This window comes from Apodemus sylvaticus, chromosome 8, assembly GCF_947179515.1.
Source record: "Apodemus sylvaticus chromosome 8, mApoSyl1.1, whole genome shotgun sequence".
NCBI lineage: Eukaryota > Metazoa > Chordata > Mammalia > Rodentia > Muridae > Apodemus > Apodemus sylvaticus.
In genome coordinates this window covers 42,617,776-42,644,877 of record NC_067479.1, presented here as the reverse complement: position 1 = coordinate 42,644,877, position 27,102 = coordinate 42,617,776, and the positions used below count along the sequence as shown (strand labels likewise).

The 27,102-nt window shown below is 32.3% G+C and overlaps 1 protein-coding gene across 3 annotated transcripts in view; it reads left to right on the top strand.

Annotated features, from left to right (window-relative positions):
* Positions 1 to 27,102, top strand: part of Pcdh17 (protocadherin 17) — a 94,267-nt gene that overhangs the window by 11,287 nt on the left and 55,878 nt on the right. For all 3 annotated transcript variants that reach the window (XM_052190852.1, XM_052190851.1, XM_052190850.1), the window contains 2 exons: positions 22,956 to 23,014; positions 23,148 to 23,320. In XM_052190852.1, coding sequence (XP_052046812.1) covers positions 22,956 to 23,014; positions 23,148 to 23,320 — 232 coding nt within the window. The remainder of the gene's footprint in view (positions 1 to 22,955; positions 23,015 to 23,147; positions 23,321 to 27,102) is intronic.

Genomic DNA, 27,102 nt, shown 5'->3' with positions numbered 1-27,102 from the left:
CCTTGAACTGGATCTATTCCAGGCAATTTTATTGTAGTGAAATGATTCTTACTGGGTCATTGCACATCTAGCATAACTATGCTGAAGACAATTGGCAGGTTCGCATTTATTTATTCAAAAAATAAGGCAGTTAAACAGTATAATTATGAGAAAATGAATCATGACAATAAAAGATTATTTGAGTTAGCAAGCTTTGTGATCCAATGATAAATACAGGTTGGAGAAATGAAACTTTATATGTAACTAATCTACATGAATATATGTTGGTTTGATTAGAGGAATGAAATATATTAAAACACTTAAATAGTGTTAGAAATTCATTTTACTCAGTCATTTTAAGATATTTCAATATCCATGTTATCTTATTTTCTTTATATTCTAATTCTCAGAAGTAGTCTCATCCACCATATTAATGCTATAGGAAATTGGCATGCCAAAGATAATATAATTTCAAAGATCCTACTTTGTCTCAAAATATACTCTGCCTAAACAACATTTAATTCTTTTTAAATTTGTAATGTTTATTGATTTTTAATTACTGAAACACATTAAAGGGATCATTTAAATGACAATTTCTTGTTTACTTCCTTTATCAGCTAAAAGCAGTCTTTGTTGGGTTTAAAAGCCAAAGCTGTTAAAATGAATTTCAAGTTTGACAGTACACATTTACAATTGTTGGGTGGGCATTTACTGCTATTTGCAAACATCAGTTTTGTGCTTATAAATTATGTTAATACATATGTAGATGATAATTTTACATTTTGAAAGGTCCCTGTGCTATTTTAGAGGCGTTAACACGTAGAGGCAACTGAACCTGAGAACTGACTGAATAACTCCCATCCTTACATATCTTTGATGTTTTATACATATTTCTTTCATTTTTATATTTATACATCTTAAAACATAGCTTATATATAAGACATAAAACATGCATTCATAGTATTTCCTAATGAACTCTTAATAGTGATATGAATACATAAATTTTTAGTATCTTTCAGTGAAATTCAGCCCAAAGTTAAAGTTTGATTATATCCTAAATTTTGCGCTTTTTTGTTTGTATACATGTACAAAATGAAAACATACTGTTATTTTACATTTAAAAGGTTTCAGGGATTAAAAGGATTACAGTCTTTTACATTTCCAAACCTATATTGTTTAAAGGAAATTCCTAAATCTACTTTTCCATGGTAAATATTCTCATCTATTTTCAAGTCTTGACACGATAAGATCTAACTTTGTTTTCAAATCGCAGTCCTAAATATCACCTTTGCTAGAACTGTTTAGTTTTCATACACTACACTAAGATTATTGTATGATTGAATAATCTACATGTTATTTTATTTTTTTCTGCAGTAGAAAAGTTGGATGTAGAGTTGAGTTTCTTACAGAAAATGAATAATTTAACTACACGTACAAATTGGCACTGTGTGCTTTTTACCGGCACTTTTATTTCAGCAGATGACATAAGATAACAAGAAGAAAGTAGAATATTTAAGAAAGCAGTTACCTATAAAATTATCAACAATTTACTAAAATAAATATTTTCACTTCCCCATATTAGAAGAGAAGGGAACTGTTTTTTATTAAAGGAGATATTTTCTAACTCAAACCTGACATTCCTTAATGGTACATATTTTCAAAACTATTAATCACACAAATCTTCAGACAACTTTTTAAATGGGTTGCTTTGATTGTTATAGTTAGATTGTGAAACATAGAATAAAATATTATCTAAATTCTAGTGGTCTCTTTCACGGGACTCTTTCTCTGGACATACTTGTCTTGCTGTCTAGTCTATCTTGCAATTTTTCATGTATTTTAGGAACATTTTCCCAAGATAAGTAATTTGCACCAACAACAAACATAAGAGGAATCATAACACACCTGAAAAATGGTAAATCAACCGTCTATCTTTTTATCATTTTTATTGTGGCTGATTGAATGGTCACAAAGAAAATCATCACATAGATTCAAGCGAAAGTATTTGGTTTCTTAGCTTTATTATTACTTGAATTTTTACATAGCCTTAAGTTTTTGTAATAACTGCCACCATTTTTTTGTAAGCCACCCTCATAAAGAAATCTGACTTTATTTTTAAAGTCTGTGATTAAAGAACTCAAGTTTGGATATACTTATAAAATTGAGTTTCACTGCACTTAAGAAACATGAAATTCCTCTGCAAAAGCAGAAAACAGTCAAAGTAGTCTATGGAGTTATCTCATAGTAATACGTAGGATTGTTGAGGGCAGATATATATGAAAATAGCATACAGTTCAGTATCAATTCATAGACTGACGTAAACATCTCTAACCTTGCATATTATGATACCACATCATGGTTAGTAATTATTAGCTGTGCTTAAGTTTTGATCTTTGGAGGAAATCTATTATTTTTCCATAGATGATAATAAGTTTGGAAAGAAGACAACGATCCTTTTAAGCAAACCAACACACAATACAATTTTTGAAAGTTACTACCTGAGGTCTGTTCTGAGATGTCGTCTAGATTCCAAATGCCTAAGTAGTGAAAAACAAGAAAAAATATGAAGAATACACTTAATAATTTCTCTTCTGATTTTGAGCAATAGACTTTCCATAATTTTTTTGTATAATGAAGACTATTACACAGTAATTTGGGTTAGACTGCATGCCCAGTTCCCCATCTCAAAACCCAATTTGTTACCACCTGTGGCTATTTCTATTAAAAAAAAAAAAGAAACATAATTACTATGAGTCTCAGCAGTCTTAGAGTAAATTTTTGCAATTACAATACCTCCCTTGGGCAGAAGTGTGAAAATGGTAGATTAATTCCTGCCAGGATTTTTCTCTTCCTTGTGCGTTGTTAGGTTTGGTGTCTCCTTATTAGAGAGTGTTTGCTCTGGGTAAAGGTTATGTCAGTGTTTCTGTAGTAAATCTTCAGAAATAAAGATCCACAAATCAGCCATTAAATTTTGCTGTAGGCACAAAACTGACATGTAACAACTCACCGAAGGCGTGGATAATATTTTCCATTACTGTCCTCCGTGGCCTGAGTTAAGTTTGAAGTAAAACAGTAAGAATATTCTGTTGCTGTGAGAAACAGGAAAAACAGCTATCTAAGTAAGTAGAAGCTGTAGGAATAATTCTATTTTCTGCTTGGTCCCAAAGCATAAGCATTTAAAAGACAGATAATAAAGATTAGGACGCGAGAATGAACAACTTCTCCTTTCAGTCCATCTCTTTTCTGTTGAAGTGGTGGTGCTATGTAAATGCTCTTCTTGATGAATAGCTAATCGATCTACACACAGCAAGTAGATTCTTTCGATTCTTTCAGTTTTCAACAGTGTTAAACATCTGGATGAGTGATTCAACTATATAATATTAAGATTCAGTTAATTTATCTTGTCTGCATTAAAATAGTTGAAGATAAGTAGCACATCTCTATTTGTATAGTTTATACTTGGTACCTTTTAGACCAGAGCATTAAGAATTCCTGTTTTTTTTTGTTTTTTTTTTTCTGATATGCTGCAAGTTCATAGAGAAAATACATGCTCAAGGACTGCAGTTTTTATTAGCATCAAGCTTTCTCAGTATTACTCCATACTATATATAGTTTACATTCATACACATGCATATGTATATAGCATTCAAAGAGACAATACTGTTGATTGTCATTTATTTAAATGCTTTTTATTTTTTACTGTGACTGACACAGTATTACAATTATGTCATTCAGTTGTCACATACATTTTACAAAGCTGTCTCATCCAATTTTAAGAAATCAATAATTTGCCACAATCATTTTGTTAATATTTTGAGATGCTTACATGAAAGTACTTCCTTAAATAATTTTTAATAAGATGAAGCAATGGTTAACATATAAATATCTGTTTCTATTTGTTGAGGTATAGTTTTAAGGTTTATTACATTGGTAAATGCTATTGGTCATATGATAATATTGATAGAAAATTATATTGCCAATATAAAATATATATAAAATAAGCTCACACATTTGTTCACAAAATTCAGAATCTGTTTAGGCTATGTAGGTGCTAATGTAACTTTTGTTTCTACACTAAAAGAAAGCATTTTGAGGGATATCATGCTGCCTAATTCCCTACTAATATTTAATATATAGTCAACCCACAGTTATTTGATTCAAAATCATTAATCTAATGAATAAATAGTAAAAACTTAAAATTAAATTAGCTACTTTTATGCTATTTTGAAACAAGTATTATCTACCTGAATTTTATTTGCAAGATTCATTCATTTCTAAGGATAGAGGGGCTTTACAGAACAAAAGTTGCAAGAAAATAAAAATTTTAAAACATATTAAAAGTTCATTCAGGGATGAAGGTGAATTTTGGTGGTATAACAGTTTTGTACTATGCAAGTCCCTGGGTATCACCCCTAAGAATGAAGAAAAAAATGTCATGCATTTCTACTTAACCAGAGCATGCAGGATATAAAGTAAATAAATAATCTATAAAGGAACAGAAATTATAATTTTTAAATGTTTATGATTCATTTACCTTTTATGGAAAACACACACTTCTTGAAAGATTAAATTTAATAGTGTTGAATACTGCATGAGATGAGCCTTCAGATAGTGAACTGTCCCTGCTGGTCTCTGTGTCCCCACTCATTGTAAACAATGTGATTGTAGTCTATCTATTAGCTTACATTTTCACATTGGTGTTCTGAAAGAGAGGCACACTGACAGCTGAATGTGGACCATGCAGCTATGGTATATGTGGTAGCAACCAGACGAATGCTTTGTTTGTTTGATGGGCACTGAAGTAGGTGTTCTGTCAAACACTACTGACCAGACACTGGGCCTGTCATAAACTCTTGATGTTTTACTCATTCCTCTCCTCTACATCTTTTCCTTGAGACATTTACGTGTATGTGTATGCTCTTTTTGAAACACTATTGCCAAAGCATTTTCTTTATCTGTAAATTCTAAATGATGTTAAGAGCCTTGAAGATTTTGCAAGAACACAAGTTTTCAAGCATTTGTGAATCATTTCACAAGATCTATAATTTCAATTTTTTTCATTTGCTTAACAACAGTGAAGACTTTTTCAAATGTTTGAAATGTGTCTTTTAAAACACTTATGAGGAGCACACCTGTGATCTCATTACTTGGAAGTCATAGACAAGCAGAGCACAAAAGTAAGCTAGGCTGAATTATGTAATCAGAGTATGTCTCAGGAAGTCAATGCTTGGACATATCCTTCATTGGTACAGCAGATTCCTACTGTGTCCAAGACCTGACGTCCAATTCCTAACATAATGGAAAAAAGTAGATAATAGTGAGATATATTTGAGGAAGCATTGCTTTTATCTTATCCTGAACTCTCAAAAATCACTTTTATCTATGCCATGTTGGTCCTTTTTTTTCTTTGTCTTTCCAGTGGAAAGTATGTGTTAATGTATATATTAAAGTTACTTGTATATTTATTCTTCAGGAGTGAGTTCTACTTAAAAGTCAGATATATGTGGTGAGAAAACTTGGTGATATATATGGGCAAATTAACTGAATTAGGTTTATATCTAGGACTCACATAGTTGACTTTTCAGTGTAGTGACAAACACATATTGATTGCATTAAATAGCTTCATGTATTTTGTTTTGAAATTAAACTTGAGTAGACAAGAAAATTTGGATTATTAGCTAAAATAAACAATTTCTTCAATTATTTTAAGTTATAGAAATGAGTATATATTTTAAAAATAAACACGTTGATTTTTTTGTATGAAAGAAATAAAAAGAAACTTTGCAATATGAGTCCTTTGTTTTGTCTTTCAGTGGCAGAAATGTCCACTAAAAGATACAGTGAAGAAACCCCCCTCACCTGCCACATCTAAAATATTAAACAGTGTTATTCAATCGTGGTTCTTAGTAAACGTTTCTGTTTACAGCTCTGCATCTTGCAACTAGACCAGCATATTTACTTGTCACATAACAAAAGAAAGTTCATTTAAAATTTAGTTAAATATTCCTCTTGGTTTTTTTTTTAACTTGAAATTTCCCATTGAGTTTTAGTATGCATAAGTTTGATGTTTTGATAAATATTTAGTATGCTATGGCAGAAATAAAATTTCCAAGGAGATATCCATTATTTAGAATATTGCAGTTTGGGTTTAGGATTTCAGGATGGAGAATGGCAGGTTGAAGGTGGGAGAAGGAAAGGGCCGCTGGGTCCGTGTGCCCCTGGAAAGCACATTGGTTTAGAAAGTGGAGTATCATTTCACTTGGTTAATTGCAATAACCCATCATCTTGTTAGGAAATTAAGCTACAATCAACATGGTACATGAAAGCATTGAACATCCAATCTATAGCTTCCATTTCACCCATCTCCTCTCAGGAAATGTCATTAGAAATTTGAGCCTATGACCTTTAGCTTCCATTTTTGACTAGAGAGTCAAAGCTGGTGTTTTCACATTGAGTGTTTTAAGATAATTTGGTGAGTGCTCTACTCTGCACATTTCTAACCTAATTATTCTTTTAAAAAAAAGAAAAGAAAGGAAAAGGAAGAAAAACTAACTAAAATCAAGCTTAATGGGCTGGTGTGTACTTGACAAAGAGAACACAGTTGTTCAATCTTGAGTCTGGTGAAAAGCAGCTGATTTTCTACATCATTAAGGTTTCTATAAACTAGGAGCACTGCCCAAGTTGCTACTTTATGACAGGCCTCTGTTTCTTATTAATTACTCTCGGCCTCCATGGCATCCTAAATTTATGCTTAAGATACCTAATTACGATACTTCTGGAGAACCCCGCTATACCACACCCAGAGGATTCCCCAGCATGTAATAAAGATACATGCTCCACTATGTTCATAGCAGCCCTATTTATAATAGCCAGAAGCTGGAAAGAACCCAGATGTCCCTCAACAGAGGAATGGATACAGAAAATGTGGTTTATATACACAATGGAGTACTATTCAGCCATTAGAAACAATGAATTCATGAAATTCTTAGACAAATGGATGGAACTGGAGAACATCGTCCTAAGTAAATTAACCCAGTCTGAAAAGAACACTTGTGGTATCCACTGGAATACCCAAGACACAATTCACATATCAAATGACGCCCAAGAAGAAGGAAGGAGTGGCCCCCAGTTCTGGAAAGGCTCAGTGTAGCAGTGTAGGGGAATACCAGGACAGGGAAGTGGGAAGGGATGGATTGGGGAAAAGGGGAAGGGAAGAGGGCTTATGGGACTTTCAGGGAGTGGGGACCCAGAAAAAGGGAAATCATTTGAAATGTAAATAACGAATATATCAAATTTTAAAAAAGATATCTAACTACACTGAAATTGCATGCTAAAGTCCACGGAAAAGAATGGGGTACATATTTAGTTCACGTTTTTGTGAGTGTTTTAAACAACTTTGGCAGTTTTTTGCCAACATAAGCATGATAGTAGAGAAACATTCTAGAATTCTTTTGTATGTTCACTTAGAAGAGAGGAGCATGATAAAAAAAAAAAAATAGGGGCTTAGCACAAGAAGTGAATTATGCAAATCGGTGAAAATTTCTTGTCAACATCCATGCACTCTTCTGCTCAGTGAAGTTCATGTATCTTGGAAAAGACTCATGATTAGACAGGTGTTTCTTCAGCCCATGAGATCACGTTTCTGAAATATTTATATAGTGGCTAACCAGATGTACACAGTTTAACCTTGTAATCCTATTTCACAGCCTTTCTAAATACTTAGAAACTTGTTAAGTTAGAGGCTGATTGTTTTGGCAGCCTATTCCCATTAATAGGATTCAGATATTCCTTATTTACAAGCCTGTGCTGTTAATATAATCCAGTACATTAAATCACATGGAAACGGGAGATTCTATCCAAGGGCTAATTGACATGGAAGCTTTTTCTAAAGCTTTTTAATTTGGTTTTTATTGACTGCATAATATCAAGAAAACACAGTACAAATGAAAGATATAAATGTTTGGATGCTATGCTGCTACCATTTTAGTGTGAAGTAGTTATTGCTCACATATCTTGTTCTCCTATCATAATCTTGATATAAGCCACATAAGACTAGGCATCTACTCTTTAAAATATTCCTCTCAGCGTCCTCTCAATTGCGAAGCTTACTGTCAGTTGACATGTGGAAATATTTTAAAAGCACTCATCTGGGTTTTTTTAAATGAATAGAGGCGATGCAGAGTAATGTAATAATGTGTCATGATTTTCATTATGCTTATTTATTGGTTCTGCAATAATGGAAAACAAGCTTATTGTTATGCTTTTAGCTTGAGCTATTATGCACTGTGGTTCTCATGCTCCATTTTGTATTTGTGCTATCCTGTCCCCTCAAGAAAATGTGTATCAGGATTCTTAAACTTAATTAGATTACAGAATGAGCTTCGTTCTTTTCTGGATTTTCTATATTAAATGTACAGCACTTATAAACTGATTATCCTTGGAACAACACATGAACTTGCAGGGAGAGGAAAACCTTATTTTTCAGCCTGTAAATGCCAAGTCCAAAAATCTCTATTTTGAAGAAAAGTAAGGTGAATGTATAAATTTTGGTGTTTTATTTTAGGGAAAATTATATAAATTGTGTTGTGAATTTTTTCCTAAAGATGTCTAATATACTTCTAAGAAACTAACAAACTAAACAAACGAACAAACAAAAAGGAATGACTGGTTTGTAAATCCACTGAGGATTGTGAAGAAGTGGGGATGAGACCTATATATTATGGGGTTTCAGGCTCCAGCTTTCTGGAGGATGATATATCTCTTCTGCTCAGAATTTCTGCTTCCAGAGCTACATAGTTCAGTCTCAGGTGCTAACAGTCTTACATGCTTAGATTTCAGCTACTTTGTCATCGGACTTGGTTCTATAATTACTCTCAAGGAATTAACCTCCTACTTGTGATTCCAAGACTGTCTTCCTTCTCTGCCCAGGATTTGATTGAGATTTTTGAAAGTTTTCTATCCAAAGAAAGTTTCTTTAGGGAACAAAATGTTACCTTTCACAAAGCCCAGATATGAAAACTCCATGAAATAATTTTCTGAGGATTCATGACATGATTGTTGACTGAAAATAGAACATATTTCATTTATATTTTTAATTACCTATAATTTACCTATCAGACATGGTCATTGCTAATCTTTCATTGTATAAACCTACAATTTATTTTCAGTTACAAAAATCCAAATGACTCAAGTATAAGCATATTAAATTTTTTGTAAATTGTATTGATTGTGTTTATTTTGAATTGGTATTTTCCCTGTTGAGAGATTAATACATTCATTATTGAGATGCTATACCAGTCCTTTCTGGGATGAAAACATGCATAGCTATTCTTCCAAATACACAAAATGTAAAGGAGTTTTAGTGCTTACTTATGGGCCTAATGAAAAGATTTAGGCAAGGAATTTACATTGATCATGTGTATGTATATAACTTCTTTTTAAATACATGATCTAAACATATTAAACTGTGTTTCTCTTATAGTTATGAGTATTCCAGACACATCTTTCAATGTTGATAATGCAGTTTAATGTTGTTTCTAAAAGGGGGAATTCTGGGTCAGTAAACGGATATAATTCACTTCATCAGTTACTCTCCATAGACAGATTGTTTACAATGAAGGTCTATTCCCATGATTCCTGCTTAAAATATAACAGACAAACCTTCTCAGTCCAGACATAGGTGCTTTCTTGCTTTTGATTTATTTTTCTGTTTTCTTGTAGAATATATCAACATTTTTATTCTTATGGTAGATATAGCAGTTGAAATTAAATATGATAACTCATCGTAAAACACATATTTAATATTAACTACATACTAAATTAAATATTTACACGTATCATTCTGGTTCTTCTTCAAAATGACAAAGCCTTTTGGAGCACCTAAACCTCAAGAAAGTATTTTGTAGACATCATTGATTCATACAAACCTGATTTTCCAGTTTTCAAATTTTAGCATCATGTAAGAAAGAATCAATAGTGCATCATATAAGAATTTTATTTCAGAATATTCATGATGATTGAATTAATTTTACTAAAATAATGTATTGGCTTTCAAGTTGTCATTTTACATTCTCTAAGTTATGCTTTGTCTTTTGTTTTGTTTTTAAGTAGACATCTTAAGAAAGTTGGTTTTTTTTTTTTTTTAGAATACGTTGCTAAATTTGGATTCCAGATATTTTCAGTTTTTAAAATTAACAAATGAAATTTTTAAGTGAAAGGATGTGCATTTTCTTTATACACTATTTTTCTCTTTTTAAACAGGGAAGTATTGAGAGAATTCAGTGCACGACATGTCAAAATAATTATAAAAATAATAACATCATAAATATTTGCCCTAGGGTTAGAAAATTGCTCAGTGTATAAAATCCTTGCTGCCTAGCCTATAGACTGGGTTCAGATCCCCAGTAACTACGTAGTATTCCAGGTGTGACATTTAATGCATACCTGAAATTCGACTGCTATTCAGACTGACATGGGATTTCTCTTAGTGATTGCTCCAAAGTTAAATCCAGCTAAATCATGGAGCTCCAGGTTCAGTGAATGAAGTTGTCTGGAAATATAAAACTGAGAATTTTTGAGGAAGACAACTAGGTTAGCAGTCTATCTTCAACCCACAGATATACACGCACTTGCGCAAACAAATGAGTATACATTCACTCAAGAATCAAATTTAAAAATAAATACAAATACACACCATTGCAATTGAAGTCATCCATACCGATTTGCTTACATATAAATTGGAGTCTGAAGGTTTTACCTACATCTATACAGGAAGTTCATCTGATATAACATTCAGAGTTCTTATGCTACTTACTATAGTCCGTTGAAAAGCAGATTTGATCAAAATGCCACACAGTGTGGATAATTGGTGCTATGAAGTTCCCTAATCCCTGCACCTCAGATCAATTTGGAGGAAAATTCTTTAAATCATCTACATACTGTACGTTGAACATTTGTCAGAACCCGTATGGAATACAGGTCCTTGGCTTCTTTCTCTAGCTTTGCCTTGTATAATAGAAATATTTCCAAATGTAAAGAATCCACAAGCAGTCTGTGCTTCTTATACTCATTAATCACAGGAAATTTTTATGATTCTTTTATTCTTACCGAAACTAGTTTTTATATGTCCGTGTTTTCATCTGTGCTTATTCAAAGCATAGCTATCAGAGGAGCAAAGCCATTGGACACCCTGTAGCCTGGCACTGGAAAAGAGGGAATACTTGATTAACAAGTATTATTTGAATAAGACTCCTGAGTTCATAAAATACAAATAGCAATGTGAAATAGGAACGAATGGAATACAATAGTGAGTGCAGCACACATAAAAGTCACATGTCATGTATGGCATGAGTAGAAATTTTGACTCAAAAGAAAATGGATTCACATTGTTTGTCATCTATTTTCCCCTTCCAAAAAAAAAATAATGATCGTGTTCCTATTGGCTTCCTAGGTTAGAAGGAAATATTGGACTGGGATGGATTGCCTTACAGTAGTATGTATGATCACCTTGTCAAGCAGGGAAGGAAACACAGCCTCAAAATAACACCATGGATAGGAGACAGTGAGTTCTTCGAAGTAATAGAGCTGAGAGCAGTGTCACTGTGGGGAAAATTACGAAAACCCAGTTACTTACTCTCATCATAAGAGTTCTCTAGAGGAATTTGTAATATACTTCAGGAAGCCTTGTGTGTGTCTAAGTGTATTTCATTTTCAGGTGTTCCCAAGGTGGTACTGTTTGTGCAGTTTTAAGTACTTTGGAATTGAACATAAACATGGGCTCCACTTTTCAAAAGTATGAGCATTTTTTTTTCAGTCAAGTGCTTTACAAATGTACATTGACTATGATCAATGTCTATGTGCTATAGAGAAAAAGAAGGTGACTTATTTTTGCGTTTCTAGGTTATAACCTAATTAAAAATAGTTCAAATAAAAGCATTTCTTATTTTCAAGTACAGAACGAAACGGTGAATGTTTTAATCATGTCGTTAAACATTAAGATGAATTTAAAACATGTTTTTCTCTAAAGGCTAGTTGATTAACACTTTAGGGTGTGTGATTAATAAAGTCTTTCTGTAGTAACTCTCAGTTCTGGGCCTGAAACACAAAGATAGCCATCGGCAGCTTGGTAATATGGAAAGGGCAAGATTCAAATAGAATTTTCTTTTAACTATGGAAAGAACCATGGCCAAAGGCTTAGGTAAGGCAGTAATGACTCAGGAGGGTTGGGGGGTTGTTTGTTTGTTTTTAGTTATGTGTGTGTGAATAAATTATGCCATATCAGTTCCAAACAGTTTCCAAAACGGCGAAAATAGCTGCTTACAATTGCAAATTGGCATTTGAAGGATATGAGCTACTGTTTCCTTAAGAGACTGTCATCATGTCAGCGTAGCTCTTTCCTTAGTGGAAGAAATTTCTTAGAATTAAAATCACCAATCCAAGTAAAACGCACTCACTCTCAGGACTCGACATTCAAGTGACACTGTGATAAAGAGGAGAGATATTAAAATTCACTTTTGTTCCTTAGTTAAGAACATCAACATTATTAAAGGGCCTTTGTTTGATTTTAATTTCATATATGACTACCAAACAAAAGAAGACTATTCCCTTTGAATCATACATATTGAATTTTATATTTACTATTATACTTCATAAAAAATCATATCCTAGTAATCTAAGTGTTCATGAATACTTAGCAGTGTGTTCAAATCTGGAAATATTCCTTGTCTTGTCATATTCCTTTCTGAGCAACAGTCCACCATCACTTTTCACAATTGGATTTTAAATTACTTTTGTTTTAAAACAGGAATCTGACTTTTGGATTGACTTCTTGGAAATGCAAAATTCTGTATCATATGTGGGACCTTTAAATCCCATTTGAAAAGTTGAGTACATGAGAGTACTCCTAAAAGTTTTTTAGCAATGATAAAATGCATTGGCTAATGATGGGTTGGCTAACTTGTTTGTACTTAGTAATAATTTATTCCTCATGCCTATATTAAAAATGGTAATCTACATACCAATTTCACATTGAGTCCCATCACTTTCTTTTCTTTTTTATTTAAGTAAGAGTTTGAACTGACCTGTGATGGTGATAACATGAGTTAGTCATTCAAAATCACAAAAAAATAGATTTTTTCCTCTTACTTTTTGCTCTTGTCTACAAAATGTATCCACATCAAAGCAGTAAATAATGCTTTCTTTTGAATGATGATTTTGTATTATAAGTCATAAGACCACTGAAATGTATTTAATAGAAAATCATTACATTCTTAGCACTTTTAACTTCAGTACTGTCACAAAATGAGCTGATGAAATTGGCTCTCCTTTTCAATTATGTTTTTGCTTAGGAATGTAATGATTGGTTAAATATAACGTTTTAAGGTTCTCTTGTATCTATAAGGTAAGTACTTACAAGTGTCTGTTTGGCAATTTATTTCAGTATAATGCTGATAAGTAATCATATGTTTAAAACTAATAAATGCATTTGGGTATTTGGGAATATATGCTCATTTTAATTCTTTTGTGTCACAGGGGAATCTAGTTATTAGAAATTATATGTGTTTATGTACATATATATGTATATATTCATTATTTAAGATAATTTAACATGTAAGTATAGAAAGATAAAAGCATAGGCACTCTGAACACTTTTTAGGGATAATAATCATTGTAATTTGCTTAGTATATAATAGTAATTTTGAAAAGCCCTTTAAGGCAAGTTCCATTAATTTCTCATTAACTTATTTCTAAAAATATTGAAATATCAAATATTATTTTCCATTCTGATCTGAGAGAGGCAGCACAGAACCGGGTAGCCATGAGAAGTGCTTGCCAAGTGTCACTGCTTAGAAATGAATTGGGTAGATGATAGGCAACTTAGTGAACTTAGTGGCAGTCCCTTAGCAGCATGTTCTCTGTTTAAAATGAATGTGGACAATAACTCTAGTGTGTCTATGCTGGCAACTGAGATGAATGAATAATAAACAGTCAATAATACTATTTCCTAGATTGTAACACAAGTCAGAGCACTCCTAATCCACCAATGCCCAATGTATAAAAGTACTCCAGAAACAGGCGTTCAAATTCAGTGACATGGGATTTCAAACCATCACCACAATGCCTAGGTGAATTAGACTTCTAAAAGCTGAGTTGAATCTATAATTTACTTCATAAGAATGTTTCCTGCCAAATTCCTTAAAATTAATAATTTCTGATGACAAGGGAATGCATCTATCAGAAGATTCAGTGTTCATGGTGGTGATAAGAAAAACAGTATTACTAGCTTATCTCCCTCGCTTCTCTCTTCCTGTCTACACGCACTGATGAGCAGGAAAGAAACATTTTCAGAACTGTAGTGGCTTCCTACTGGCTATATATAAGGTTTGAGTTCTTGGGTATCACTTCCAGAGGAAATCATCCTCTAGAACTCTTTATAGAGATGGAGAAAAAGCAGACAGGAAAGAAACCAGTCTCTGGAGACAAAAAGTCTGCCAGAGACATAACAAAAGGTAGAAAAGAAAGAACTCAGAGATTCCAGTGCCACCTGTACAGCAACTTAAAAGGAAGATTGGCTTTAGAGACTGGGTGTATTGAATGGAAATGGGAGGGTTAGAAAAGCAACTGCTAAATATGATTCTATTTTTCTCATAAGACATCCAGTAATAGCAGATGCTACACCACTTTAAAGAGGCAAGCATATCTAACGTTTAGGGACATGTTGATTTCCCTAGGTTTCACAACTTAACACGGCAAACACATTCATGGACTTGAATGTGAACTCTGCATTGTGTATCTCATTAGAAAACAAAATAACACTTAGCTTTTGATTGTCTCAATTTTTCCCTTGTCAAGGATGATTTCCTTAAAGATTTATGAATTGCATAATTAAATTCTGGCACCTTAGTTACTAAAGTTATCAGTGTCATTTATAGAACAGTTAACATTTGTAGAAGATTTTAACATAGCACCATATTACCTTAAGGTACTCTAACTCACACTCATTGAGCATTAAATGAATTATTTTTATTTTCAGTGTGTATCAATTCCTGCTTTCTTATGTTAACCTCGAGGAACACAGGCTTCTTCTCAACATGGCAAGAATATTCAGTGTTTTATCATTTGTTTTGTAAGAGAACACAAATGTCTAGTATACCATACTTGTATAAAATGTATTATTCTGAAAACCAGCGATAAATGTAGTTATTGCCATACTTCATGCACTTTAGAAATTCCAAAGCCATAGGTGCTGTCATATAACTTTATAAGTAGTAGCTTAAAATGTCGTTGCCTACTTCAGCAAAGTAAAAAGAACCAAACCATATATTCTGTTGAAGGCAAAACTATCAGATGAAAAGTCTGTTTGAAACGGCTAAAAATGAATTATTTCCCTCTTAACATTCCCTGGTGTTTAGTCTGCTGCAAAAAGAATGCTTGTTAGAAGTGTGGAAAGCAGCACCTTTGCATTAAAGGAAGCACCCAACTTGTTTTGTTTTGAAATCCCTGACATCAATGTGTACAATCAACCTCATGTCCCCAGTTCAAAGAAATTTTTTGTCTTCCTTTGTGTCTGAATTCTGAGTATTTAAATCGACTATACCAGCAGCAGGATTTAGCAGTTTACAAGAGCCAGAGGCTTTTAGACAAATGATTGCTGTGTTCTCCCTCTACCCGCCCAATTAGTTTATGAAATAAGTTGATATATTTATCATGTTTACAACATAAAGACCTACTCTCCTTTTCATTCAATACATCCTTCCTCTTCTTTATCCAGAGATCAAAATGGGCGGTCATCTCCCATGGATGGATCAGAACACAGAAGGCAGTAGAGATGTTAGTACTTCCCAGTAATCAATCAATAAAACCCAATTCCATTCAATTTGTAGAAGGAGTCCCTGTGCATACGAACATGGTCATTTTTAAAATTTATACAGGAACACACTTGAACTAGATTAGCTAAATCAACTTCATAAAAGAAGCCTTGAGTTGGAGTCACACTGCTGCATAGAAGGCGTACAAATCAGAACACTGTAGCATTATCCTAAGAATGGAAACAAAGATCAATGGAGCAAAAGAAACTGATAAAAAGTCAGCCTGCACAAATACGGAAAATTGATTTTTGGCAAAAATGAAAAATCAATTCAATAGTAAATCAGTGGAAATGAACTATGATCAACACTTCACAGTTTATACACAAACATGCACATTTACACACATGTACACATATGCCTGCATGCCTGCTTGTGAGTGCTGCACACGCACGCTCCATGGTGAATGATTACACAATTGTACACTTTTGAGTAAATATTATCTTTATAAGCATATTCTCTTTGTAAGTTACAACATCTTCTCTTGCTCTTTCTCTCTCTCTCTCTACTTGTGTGTGAATCATTATCTATATGCAAAGCACAAAACTATAAAGATTTAGAAAAAAAATTGGAAAACTTTGTCGATTGTTACTAGGTAGAACTTTCATACAGAGCCACAAAGCAAGATACAGAGAAAATTAAAATAATGTCAAATTATAATTGTTAGTCTTGGTAATTAACAGTTGGCAAGATTTAAAGATAGTCCATTCCTTAGGGAAATACTTTGTATTACAATGGACTATCAAAATTAAAATGACAAGATAACAAAAAGATTTGCATAATTCATTCATCATATTGCATTAGTGACCTGTACTCACAGGAAAAAGTATACACTCTAATTAGCAATGAAGCACTCATTGATCATTACTACATGCCCGCTTTATTAAGCAAAACATTTAACTATAATAATACCATGGATATGTGAGAAATATATTTTACACCTTTTTTGAGGATATAAAAATGTATAGCTATTCTGGAGAAAATGGCAATGTCTTATGAAGTTAAATACATGTTTTTATGTGTCACAATTTTTTCTTCCAGATTTTCCCCTCAAAGATTAATACTATTGTCAGAAAAAAAATTGAATGTGAATATTTCTATAAATTCTTCTTCCCAAACAGAAGTCAGTCTAGATATCATGCAGACAAATAAAAAGCTAGATATATGTAAGATGCACATAGACAAGTTTGTATTTGTGTTGTAATAAGGGGACAAATTGCAGGAATGCATTCTTTTCTTTTTCTATGTTTGCCCTAAGAACTCATATTATAGCCAGCTATTTTACCTGAGCTATCTTACTGTGAAAAATATTTTTTAAGTGATAAATGTACTACTAAAACAATAACTTAGGTTAAAATAAAAATCTAGTTTTCCCGAACTGAGAATGATTTATTCCAATTGTAAGATGTTTCAGTTATATATAGTATATAATTGTAACAGAGGAGAAATCAGTAGCTGTCACGTGTTAAAGGTTAGTAGTGGTTACCAGAGAGAATGAGAGGAAATTAAACTGATTCACAGCTTGCTATATACTGCTTGTTGCATCGAACTCCAGATGCTAAAGAATAGAACTCTATGGTCCTTCAAATATTCATATTACTGTATACTAAGTAAAAACTAAGTGACAATAGCCAAAGCATGTGTAGCATAATCATCTGGATATAGTGTGTGCCGAGGTCTTTTCTGTCTCCACAGCAAGTAATTATACAATTGCACATTATCTGAGTAAGTATTCTCAGTGCAGAGTGCTTTCTCATTTGTCTTTTATAAAGATACTGAGCCAAATACTAAAATATATGAGGAAAAGTTTATATTCATTTGAGCAGAAGACAAGTGTGAGAAAAAATATTTATTTAACAATATCAGCAAACTCAACAGCTCTACGATACTCAGCTCAAGTCCCAGTCAATGGGCAGCACCCATCTTAAAGTGGCAAACAAAAATGGCTAAACATGAAATACTGGGAGCCATTTTAGGAAAGAGTACATTGCTCCAGGTGAAAAATACCATATAATGTTCTTCCTATTTTGTGAAATAATTTAATATTGTATGGTTGTAAAGATTTAGATGTTTATTTATGTAAATGTTCACCATTTGAGGTATGTTGTGCATTGAGAATATTGTTAAAATAATTTGCAAGTTTGACAGTAGATTCTGGATAATACTGTCTAGAATCATGGTTCAACATTTCCACTGTAACTTTTGATAATTTTAAATCCCATTTGAAACATAGCAATGATTGGGAAACAATACTAATAATACAATAATGAAATTCGCATAAAATTTTAAATTATTCTTGTATTTCCATAAAATACTTGTAGGATTAGAAAAATATAGATCTCACCATTAGACTAGCTTGTAGTCTATGTTTAAAAAATGTCAGGATACTAGTCTTCAGGTATGTCCCTGCAAAAGAAAGAGAAATTATGTGAGCTTTGGCAAGCTGGATTCTACAGAAAGCTTTTCACCAACGTGCAAGCCACTATAGCAAATGTTGCTGGAATGAAATCTGTGATTATTGTAATCACACCCTGGTGATTAAATATAAAACAATATTTGCTATGCTTCATTAGCTATTGTACCACCTGCTAGGAGTCAGTCTTTTAGAAGGGGTGGTTTTGACAGACCAGAGAGCCCAATCATGTCTAAGAATCTCTTGAAGGGATATAGTTGACATGGATTGGAAACTACTGGTATTTATTAATGTCCTTCCTCTTCTAGATGGAAGACCTGTGAACCTATTTCTATCCCTCATATCAGAGGATAAGTTCATGTCACTAGTATATATTTATCTCAGATCAGAGGTTGTACAAAAATCTAGCTTTCAACAACCTATGGAAAACATTACCCAAAATTGGAGAAAGAATTTCATAGTTATAATGTACACGGAAAATAAAACTAATATTGAGCCAAATATCAAATAATTTAATAAGAACCTTATAAAATGTAAAAATACTTACAAAGGATGCAAAAATCATAATTAAACTGAGTTTCTGCATAAGTTTTCATTTTTATCTTCCATTCCCCACCTGAAGGAGCAAACGAGATACAAAGAGAATTCAATGGGATATTATAATATGATCTTTTTTTTAAGTTAAAAATCACCTCTTTGGGATCTGGAAAGATTCCTTAGTAGTTAAATAAACTATTGGCCCTTAAAGAGGACCCAGATTTGGTACTCAACACCCATGTTCTGACTCATTACCATCTGTAACTACAGGTTTAGGGAACACAATGCTGTCCTCTGACCTGTATGGGCACCAGGTATGTAAATAGTGCCCAGACATGCATGTAGGCAAAACACTCATATACCTAATGTTGTGTAAACACATGAAAAGGGATCCCATTGTAGATTTTTGCTTATTTGTCCAGGTAGATCTGGGATTTAGATGATCACATTTTATCCATTTACAAGTTGTCATTTATTCATTTCATGTTCCTAACTGAACTTGGTAGGACTTCTAGTCCAGTGGCAAAGAGGAGATGTGAAATTGGGTCTCCTTGCCTGGGAGAAAGCCTTGAACGTTCTCACCATTTTATATGTGTGTGTATATATAATATGTGATATATTCATAAATAATATCCACATTAAGAATACAGCATATATTTGTTATTTCAATATTTTATTGCAATACATTGATAAGTTTATAAATTTATATTATACAATTATATATTTGTTAACTCATGTATTCATAAGATTATTATTAATTTGATAATACATTATATTTTTATGCTTGCTCAATTAACACTATTGAGCAATTTATTTCACATTTACTGAAAATTTCTAGAGTTGATGTAGATAATTTGGCATCTTCAGAATATCCATTTACTCTATTTTGATAACAAAATCTTGTCTCCCTAATTTTATGATAGACCTAATGTTCACATCTAAGGTGCATATAAATGGCATAGCATATTTATTTCACAAATACAGTTTAATCATTTTAGTCAACATGATTTAATCTTACTGTATACATCTTTTAATCTTCTCAGTTATGTGTTTTGTTTTCAACTTATGATTTGAACTTCACAATTTTACTAGAATAACATGTCTCAGAAAGTGATATATCTTGGGAATAGCTTAGTATTTATTGTATTTATATATGTATTTATAAATACTGTAATGAATATGATTTACTAATGCTTTGTGCTTTGGTGAGTGTTGTTGAAGAACTAAAGGTAGAATATTATCAAAGAAGAATATTATAGTATTCAAAAGTTAATCAACTTAAGTGTTTACTTGTTTATGTATGTTGGTCTGTTTGCCTGTGCCAAAAAAATAAAAAAATAAAAGAAGATGAATTTTGAAATGTTGATTGACTCTAACAAATAAAATATAATATATATTTATATATATTATATATAATATATATATAATATATATTATATATAATACAAAACAAAACAAAAAGAGAAAATCTTTTGTATAATACAAAACAAAAAAAAAAACAAAACGAAAATCACATTTCGATCTGTTCTTGTTTAATGAGAAAATATATGCTCTACAGAAAGCTAAAGAGTTGTAAAGGTCTGAACCCATATTTTATTCTCTTCCAAGATTTAAAACTTAAGCATCCTCCCTGTACAAGCTAAAACTCAAATTTTAAAGTACAGTCCTGTAAATTATCTGAAAACCCTTCTAAATCTAGTGTTAATAAATGATGCCAATAGTTCTGAATTTCTTTTATATTTTTTCTTTTCCACGGAAATAGTATTGTTTCATAATTGGATAATGTTAAATGAATTTTCAGACATCCCTGAGCACAGATAATTAGAATTTTGCTGTCTATTATTAAAACTGTATACTTTTTAGAGTGAGTTAGTTGTGTGTTCATAAAAAGCCAAATGGCTGCTCTGCACTAATTACACAGAAACCAGTCTCTTGCTTTCCAAGCAACTTTAATCAATAAATACAGGCATTCTTAAACTTTGACACTGTGTTACTGATAAAATGGTAAGCTTTTACTATTTGCAGTTTTTAAAGTTCTTGGATCATAAACCATACATTCTTTGACTGTGTTTCTCTACACTCCCTCTATCTTCTTTTTCATAGATATTTTGTTTCCAATTTTCTTTCCTCTGCATTTTTCTCTAGCTTGACTTTCTGTTTTTAACTTTCTTCATGATCTTGGCAAATAACTATCTCTTCCCTTTCTTTTGTTTCTCTACCTTCCTCTAAACAATTGTAGGTAACAGTACTGATGTGATGTTCAAAATTCTGGATGCATGTATTTTACACACATCTTCTTTTATAATCCTTTATTCAAAGGGAGAATGTATTTTACTAATATGCATGAATTTCCAGAAACTGTTCTTAGGATGAGAGGAGAAAAGTTTCTTCAGTCCTTCTCATATGCCTGACTGAACACAATACTTAAGAAGTCTCAACTAATACCATTGAAGGCATAATACTATTTAGAGTGACTCTGATGTTTTCTGTCTTTCAATTTTTTTCTGAACTTGTCCAAAATATTTATATATGGCTCTTCATTCAGACTTTTAACCACTTTATATAACAAGATATATTTTATCAAGTTTGCAGAATTGCTAAATTTGTAGATACTTATGAATTAACCAGGACTTTTGCAACATTTGTGACATCTATTTAGTTTGGCAATAATCATTTCACTGAGAGTCAAAGTTTTCTTTGAAGTTGTTAGTTTGTCATTATGGGAATAAAAAGAAGAAGCTATACCAAATTCAAATTCAAGTTGAGGTACACAGGATGCTTCACTGAATCCAGCCTCAGGTGCATGATGATGAAAATACAGGCTACCAATTGTTGAATACAATTTGCATAAAACTTGAGTTAAAAATACTTGAATTTATACTGCTCAGCTAACCTTGCATGTGCCTTCTTAAAAGTCATTACATCTACATAAAAAGAAATAAAAGTTTGCAGATAAAAAAATCTATTTTTATCATCTCAGCCTTGTAATAGACAAGGATAATATTTTCAATATGTTTTCAATTTACTTTGTCAATACATTTTCAATATTTCAAAATACTTTCAATATTTTTCTGAACCCATTTTTATTTTTTCCAGAAACACTTCACAAAGCCAAATAAATGTAATTGTTACATAGAAAGAAACAAAAAACAATGTTTTAAAAAACCACACATTTTACTGCAATGAGCCTTACCTTGGCCTGCTTTTTCCACGGGTTCCTTCCACGGGTTCCATGCTCCTCCGCCTGTCTGATACTTGTATGCTGCATGGTCTTGTACCTCCCCATTGCTGCTCCAGTGCATAATAGCGTGACATGAAGGAATGCAGAAAACAAGAGAAGCATTGTCACCGAGTCAGCTGCGCGAAGAAGTAACGTGTGTGTCAATGTGCAGTACAGGGAGATCTATGAAAGATCCAGTCTACTGCTCCCAAAAGACTCTGTTCCATGATACAAGGAGAATTCAGTTCTTGTTGGCAGAACTCCATGTCAGTTTGGAAGCAGTAAAAACGACAAGGCTCGCTTTTTAATGTCTTTACTCTTAATACTTAAGTTAACTTTCAAAATTTTTATTTTGCTTCGGAAAGGATTGCCCATTAGGTTGTTTAATAGTAGGTTTGATAGTTAGAGTGTAGTTTAGAATTAATTTAAAGTAATCCAACCAATTATGATTTGCTTGTATTCCTAGTAACATTTTGAGGAAAGTCCATCTATCTTTTAATGGAGTAGAAGACGTTACATGATATTACATGAGAAAGGGCAGAGAATCCCAGTAGATGATGCAATTATGTATAAAAATTAGTGCTTTTATATAGTGCACACTTTAATATGAAGAAATTAGGTCATTTTCCCACTCCTCCCACAAATATTCAACCTTAATATCTGTGTAAAGAAACAACATTGATAGCGTTATCCATCCTGGTACTAATGGATAATGCCAGTTTTGACAGGTTCATTGTTTACTTTAACAGGTAATTTGTGGACCGGAATCATTTAATTGTTCTGAGTACATAATTACATGTCAGCAATTTCCAATTTAATTAAAATCTGAAGATTAAGACAATTTTTGAATTATTAATCATTTTTCCACTAGGAAATCTTGTTGCTCTGCAGGAGATTTGTCCAGTGTACAACTATACGTATTTTTTTTCCTTCTCTTTCACAGACAGACAATTTTCCCGCAGAGCCCAATTACATGGGCAGCAGGCAGCAGTTTGTTCAAAGGTAAGGCCTATTAAATAACTTTCTCGGCTTCCCCATTTGCATTCGTGTCAAAATTGCTTTGCAAGAGACTACACTCCAGGTTTAAACTGGTAGAGACAACACTCTCTCCTCTTTTTCTTCATATGTATTTCAGTAGCTCCACGTTTAAGGACCCAGAAAGAGCCAGCCTGAGAGACAGTGGGCACGGGGACAGCGATCAGGCGGACAGTGACCAAGACACTAACAAAGGCTCCTGCTGTGACATGTCTGTTAGGGAGGCACTCAAGATGAAAACTACTTCAACTAAAAGTCAGCCACTTGAACAAGGTGAGTGACGTTCTCCAGTGCTTACTGTGTGGAAAGTCATATCCATAAGCCTAGCAGGACTACCAACGCTCTTTGCGCATCGGGCTAGACCGTTGATAATATATCAGAGAAAGGGTAAAGCTCACCATAATCCTAGACAACAAAAGCTTTTCTGTATCACACCCATAACTGACAATGACCTTGAAGCTTCTTAAAATGGGAACTTGATTCGACTCTAGAGGTTCTGATTTTATGGAAAGTTTCCTAATCTTGCATAATTTAGGTTTGACTACAAGGAAAATTTCGCATGCTTGACATTTAAGAACATTGTGCTATCATTTATATTATATTAAAAAATTGGAAAACAATTTTAGATGAAAACCTTGATATAGATTTTATATTTCTTATCCATGATGGTTTATTTTTAGCTTTTATTATAGTGTCAAAATGGATTTTTACATTTGCAATCATCGCTAAGATAGATTCTGGAATTGCATCTGTGTGTTCTCATAGATACCAAATAAACATCAATTTCTTTACAGTGATACGTGAAAAAGAAATATAAGGTACTGTGCATGGATTACCTTTCTGAAAGTATATTTTTAGTACATTCGGTAAAACTTCATAATACTTTTGATGTTTTAGTTATTTCAGTCACTCTGAGTTCACTAATGATTTCTTCAGAGACAGCTAAGATTCTTTCCAGTGTAACACAATGAAGAGATTTTAATGCTGTTTTACAGAAAAATAAAAAGAAATTTTACATCAATCAAATTTTATCAACAAATATATGCTAATTAGATTACTCAAATATTAGTCTTCAGTATATCAAGAGTATATATGCATATATAACATATACTCTTATAGATTCCTTCCAATGAAAGGTAACATTTAAACTAAGAGCATGTAGCTTCTCGGTCAGTTAGTGATGGTTCTAAAATACATTTTGCTGCTTTGGAGTAGATGACCTTAGGGAGTTTTCAAATCATATTGAAACTTCACTAGAAACATGCATTCACCTACATGTCAAAATGTCTATGCCTATATATTAAATGTATTCCAAACAAAAGGAACTTTATATTCATCTTTGAACAATAAACATATGTTCACATTATATTTTCTATTATATTTAAGGATAACTTTATATAAATCTTTGTTTGCATAATATGGTTTATACAAATGACCCTTTCTATATTTTACCATAAAAGCTTTCTGGGTAGTGAAACAACTCTGTTTTAACTTATTCTCAATGGAAACAAATGGAATACTTCTCCAGTATGCACATTTCCTGCAGCCTAGAATCATTACTTGAAGAGACTTAAAAATGGTCATGGGAAAGTGTTGCTATGATTGATATAAGCCTTTTAGGCACATTTTATTACTGGATCTCATTTTATGAATACACAGCACAAAACTGGCCCTTTTATGAGAGTTTGTTAGATAAGGAGACCAAGAGTTAACAAATTGAATATAGTTTATAAAGCATATATAATCAACAAAGTTTGTATATATGTTGTGACATCTTTATAGTGTATTTTTGAAAATAATAAATCACAGCAAAAAAACCCCTAAGATCTTCTCTAAACATTCACTGCAATACTACAACTCCTTTCTTTATATTAAGCTATAGCCATAGTATATTTGCATATTTTCTTCTGTAGAAAAGGAAATGTCTATCTGATTGTGCTTGAAAATATAAATTATAGTAAAACACTGTATCTTCAATTTCTATGTCAAAAGATATCATCTTACGAAAATGAATATCTGTCTTAAAAGGTCAAAGTTATTGCATATTTCAGCTAGCATTACTCATGAAAAAAATTGCTAACTTATAGGTGAGGTTCCCAATAGAAATGCCTCCTGGAAAATAAGTAATTTATATACATTAGTGTGAAATAAACAGCAGGTGCCTTGTGAAGCTGAAAGGCACACTGAGTGGATCTCTGGTTCATACCAAGAAGAGCGAGAACTTCCTTTTTAAAAAAGAAAGAAAGATTAGCTATAACATTTCCTTTATTTGTGGATCAATTCACTTTGTTTATTGATTACTTTGGTGATATTCACTTTAATATGTAAGGATTGTTGAATGCTTTGGAGACATCAAATTAAATTGGACCTGAATGGTGACTTTACACAACCACACGGAATTAGTACAGTTGGCATTTCTTTTTCTTCTCTCTCATCTCTACTCCACCTTATCTGTCTGTCTGTCTTTCTTCTGTACATCTATTTTTCTTTCTGGCCATCTACATCCACAGAAGAGAAGTAGAATTTGCTAGGTTCTTACTACTAAGTAAAAGAGAGGAAACTTTATTAGAACATTAACCAATCTAACCTGAGATATCTAAAAATTCTCATAACATGAGAAAGTAAAGATTATTAAAATGTATTAAATTTTTGACAGGCTGAAATTTAATAGTAGAAATATACCTGAGCTAAATGTGCATTTTATATAAATTTTGTCTCTAAATGGGAGGATTTGTTCCTGTGGCCATTTCAGTTCACGCTGATTGCTGTGATGAAATATCAAGGCACCATTAATGAGTAAGTTAATACCCGAGTTGATGCTTGCCAAGCTAGGGAAGAAAATTGACATACCTGCTCTGCACCAATCAAGCACGAATCACTCACTGTTCTTAGCTAAGTGTTATTCATTTAATCCCAAGCATTTAACTTTTAAAGCATTTATAAATAGGTAAGCGTCATTACTCTCACATTTAATAGAGGTTTTATACTTTTAATGCATGCCAGTCAGAAGTAGTGAAGGCAGTACTTGAAATAAAATAGTATAGAAATAAGCAACATTGAAAATAGACTTTCAAATCCTGCTGTTCAGTCCATGTTTTATACAATGTACATGATGAGCAGTTCATTCAGACGTCATTAAATGTATTGAGCATGTATATAGCAAATTGTGGTCAATATATTCTGATAATTTGTGTGAGAAGCAACATGATAGGAAGTGCCATGCATATGAGTGAGCATGTGTAGAAGACAACTTTCTTTACTGCTGATGACAGCCATGAACAAGTGATGATGTCATGTAGAGTTTAAGTTCAAAATCCTAATTTTCAGTACATCCAACAACTTCCAAAGAAAACAAGAATAGAAATGAGATAAAAAGAACTTATTCGCCTATTTGTTTTACAAAATTTATGATAATACTTCATGTGATTTTAGTTAAAAACAAAGTCAGCACCATATTTCATTTTATATTTTTTGTGTCATTTCCTTTGGGTTGTATTTCTGTTTAAATGATGTCTTTCTACAAAAGTAATGTGTTTTCCTCAATTATAGTATTTCAAATTCATAAGCAAATAGCAATTCCAAAAACTTCTTAATACTTCCAAAAAATTCTATACAAAATAATTCTTAATACTTAATATTACAAAAAAATTCTTAATACTTCCAAATAGAATTTGCTATGATAAGAAAGTTCTTTTTGAGGAAACAAAAACACCATGAGATTTTTGTTTTTTGTTTAAATGCCACTTTTTTCCTCTACTTTGGTATTGTTATTTTTTTGTTCATTTGTTCTGCTTCTGGTAGTTCTGCATTTTTGCTTCCATCAGCTTAATAATACCAAACACAGAGCACTGGTATGCATTGCCCATTATTTTAGCAAAAAAATATTTGAAAGGATTCAGCAGCTAATTGAAGGTGTGATGTACTGTACTGCAGCTGAAGATAGCTTTAAGGATTTTATGTTAATAAAACCTCTAGGAGAAATAAACAATTTTAGTTTCTTTTACTGTGTTGAAAAAAATCCTAAAGATTGTACTTAAGTTCATTTTATTTTGACT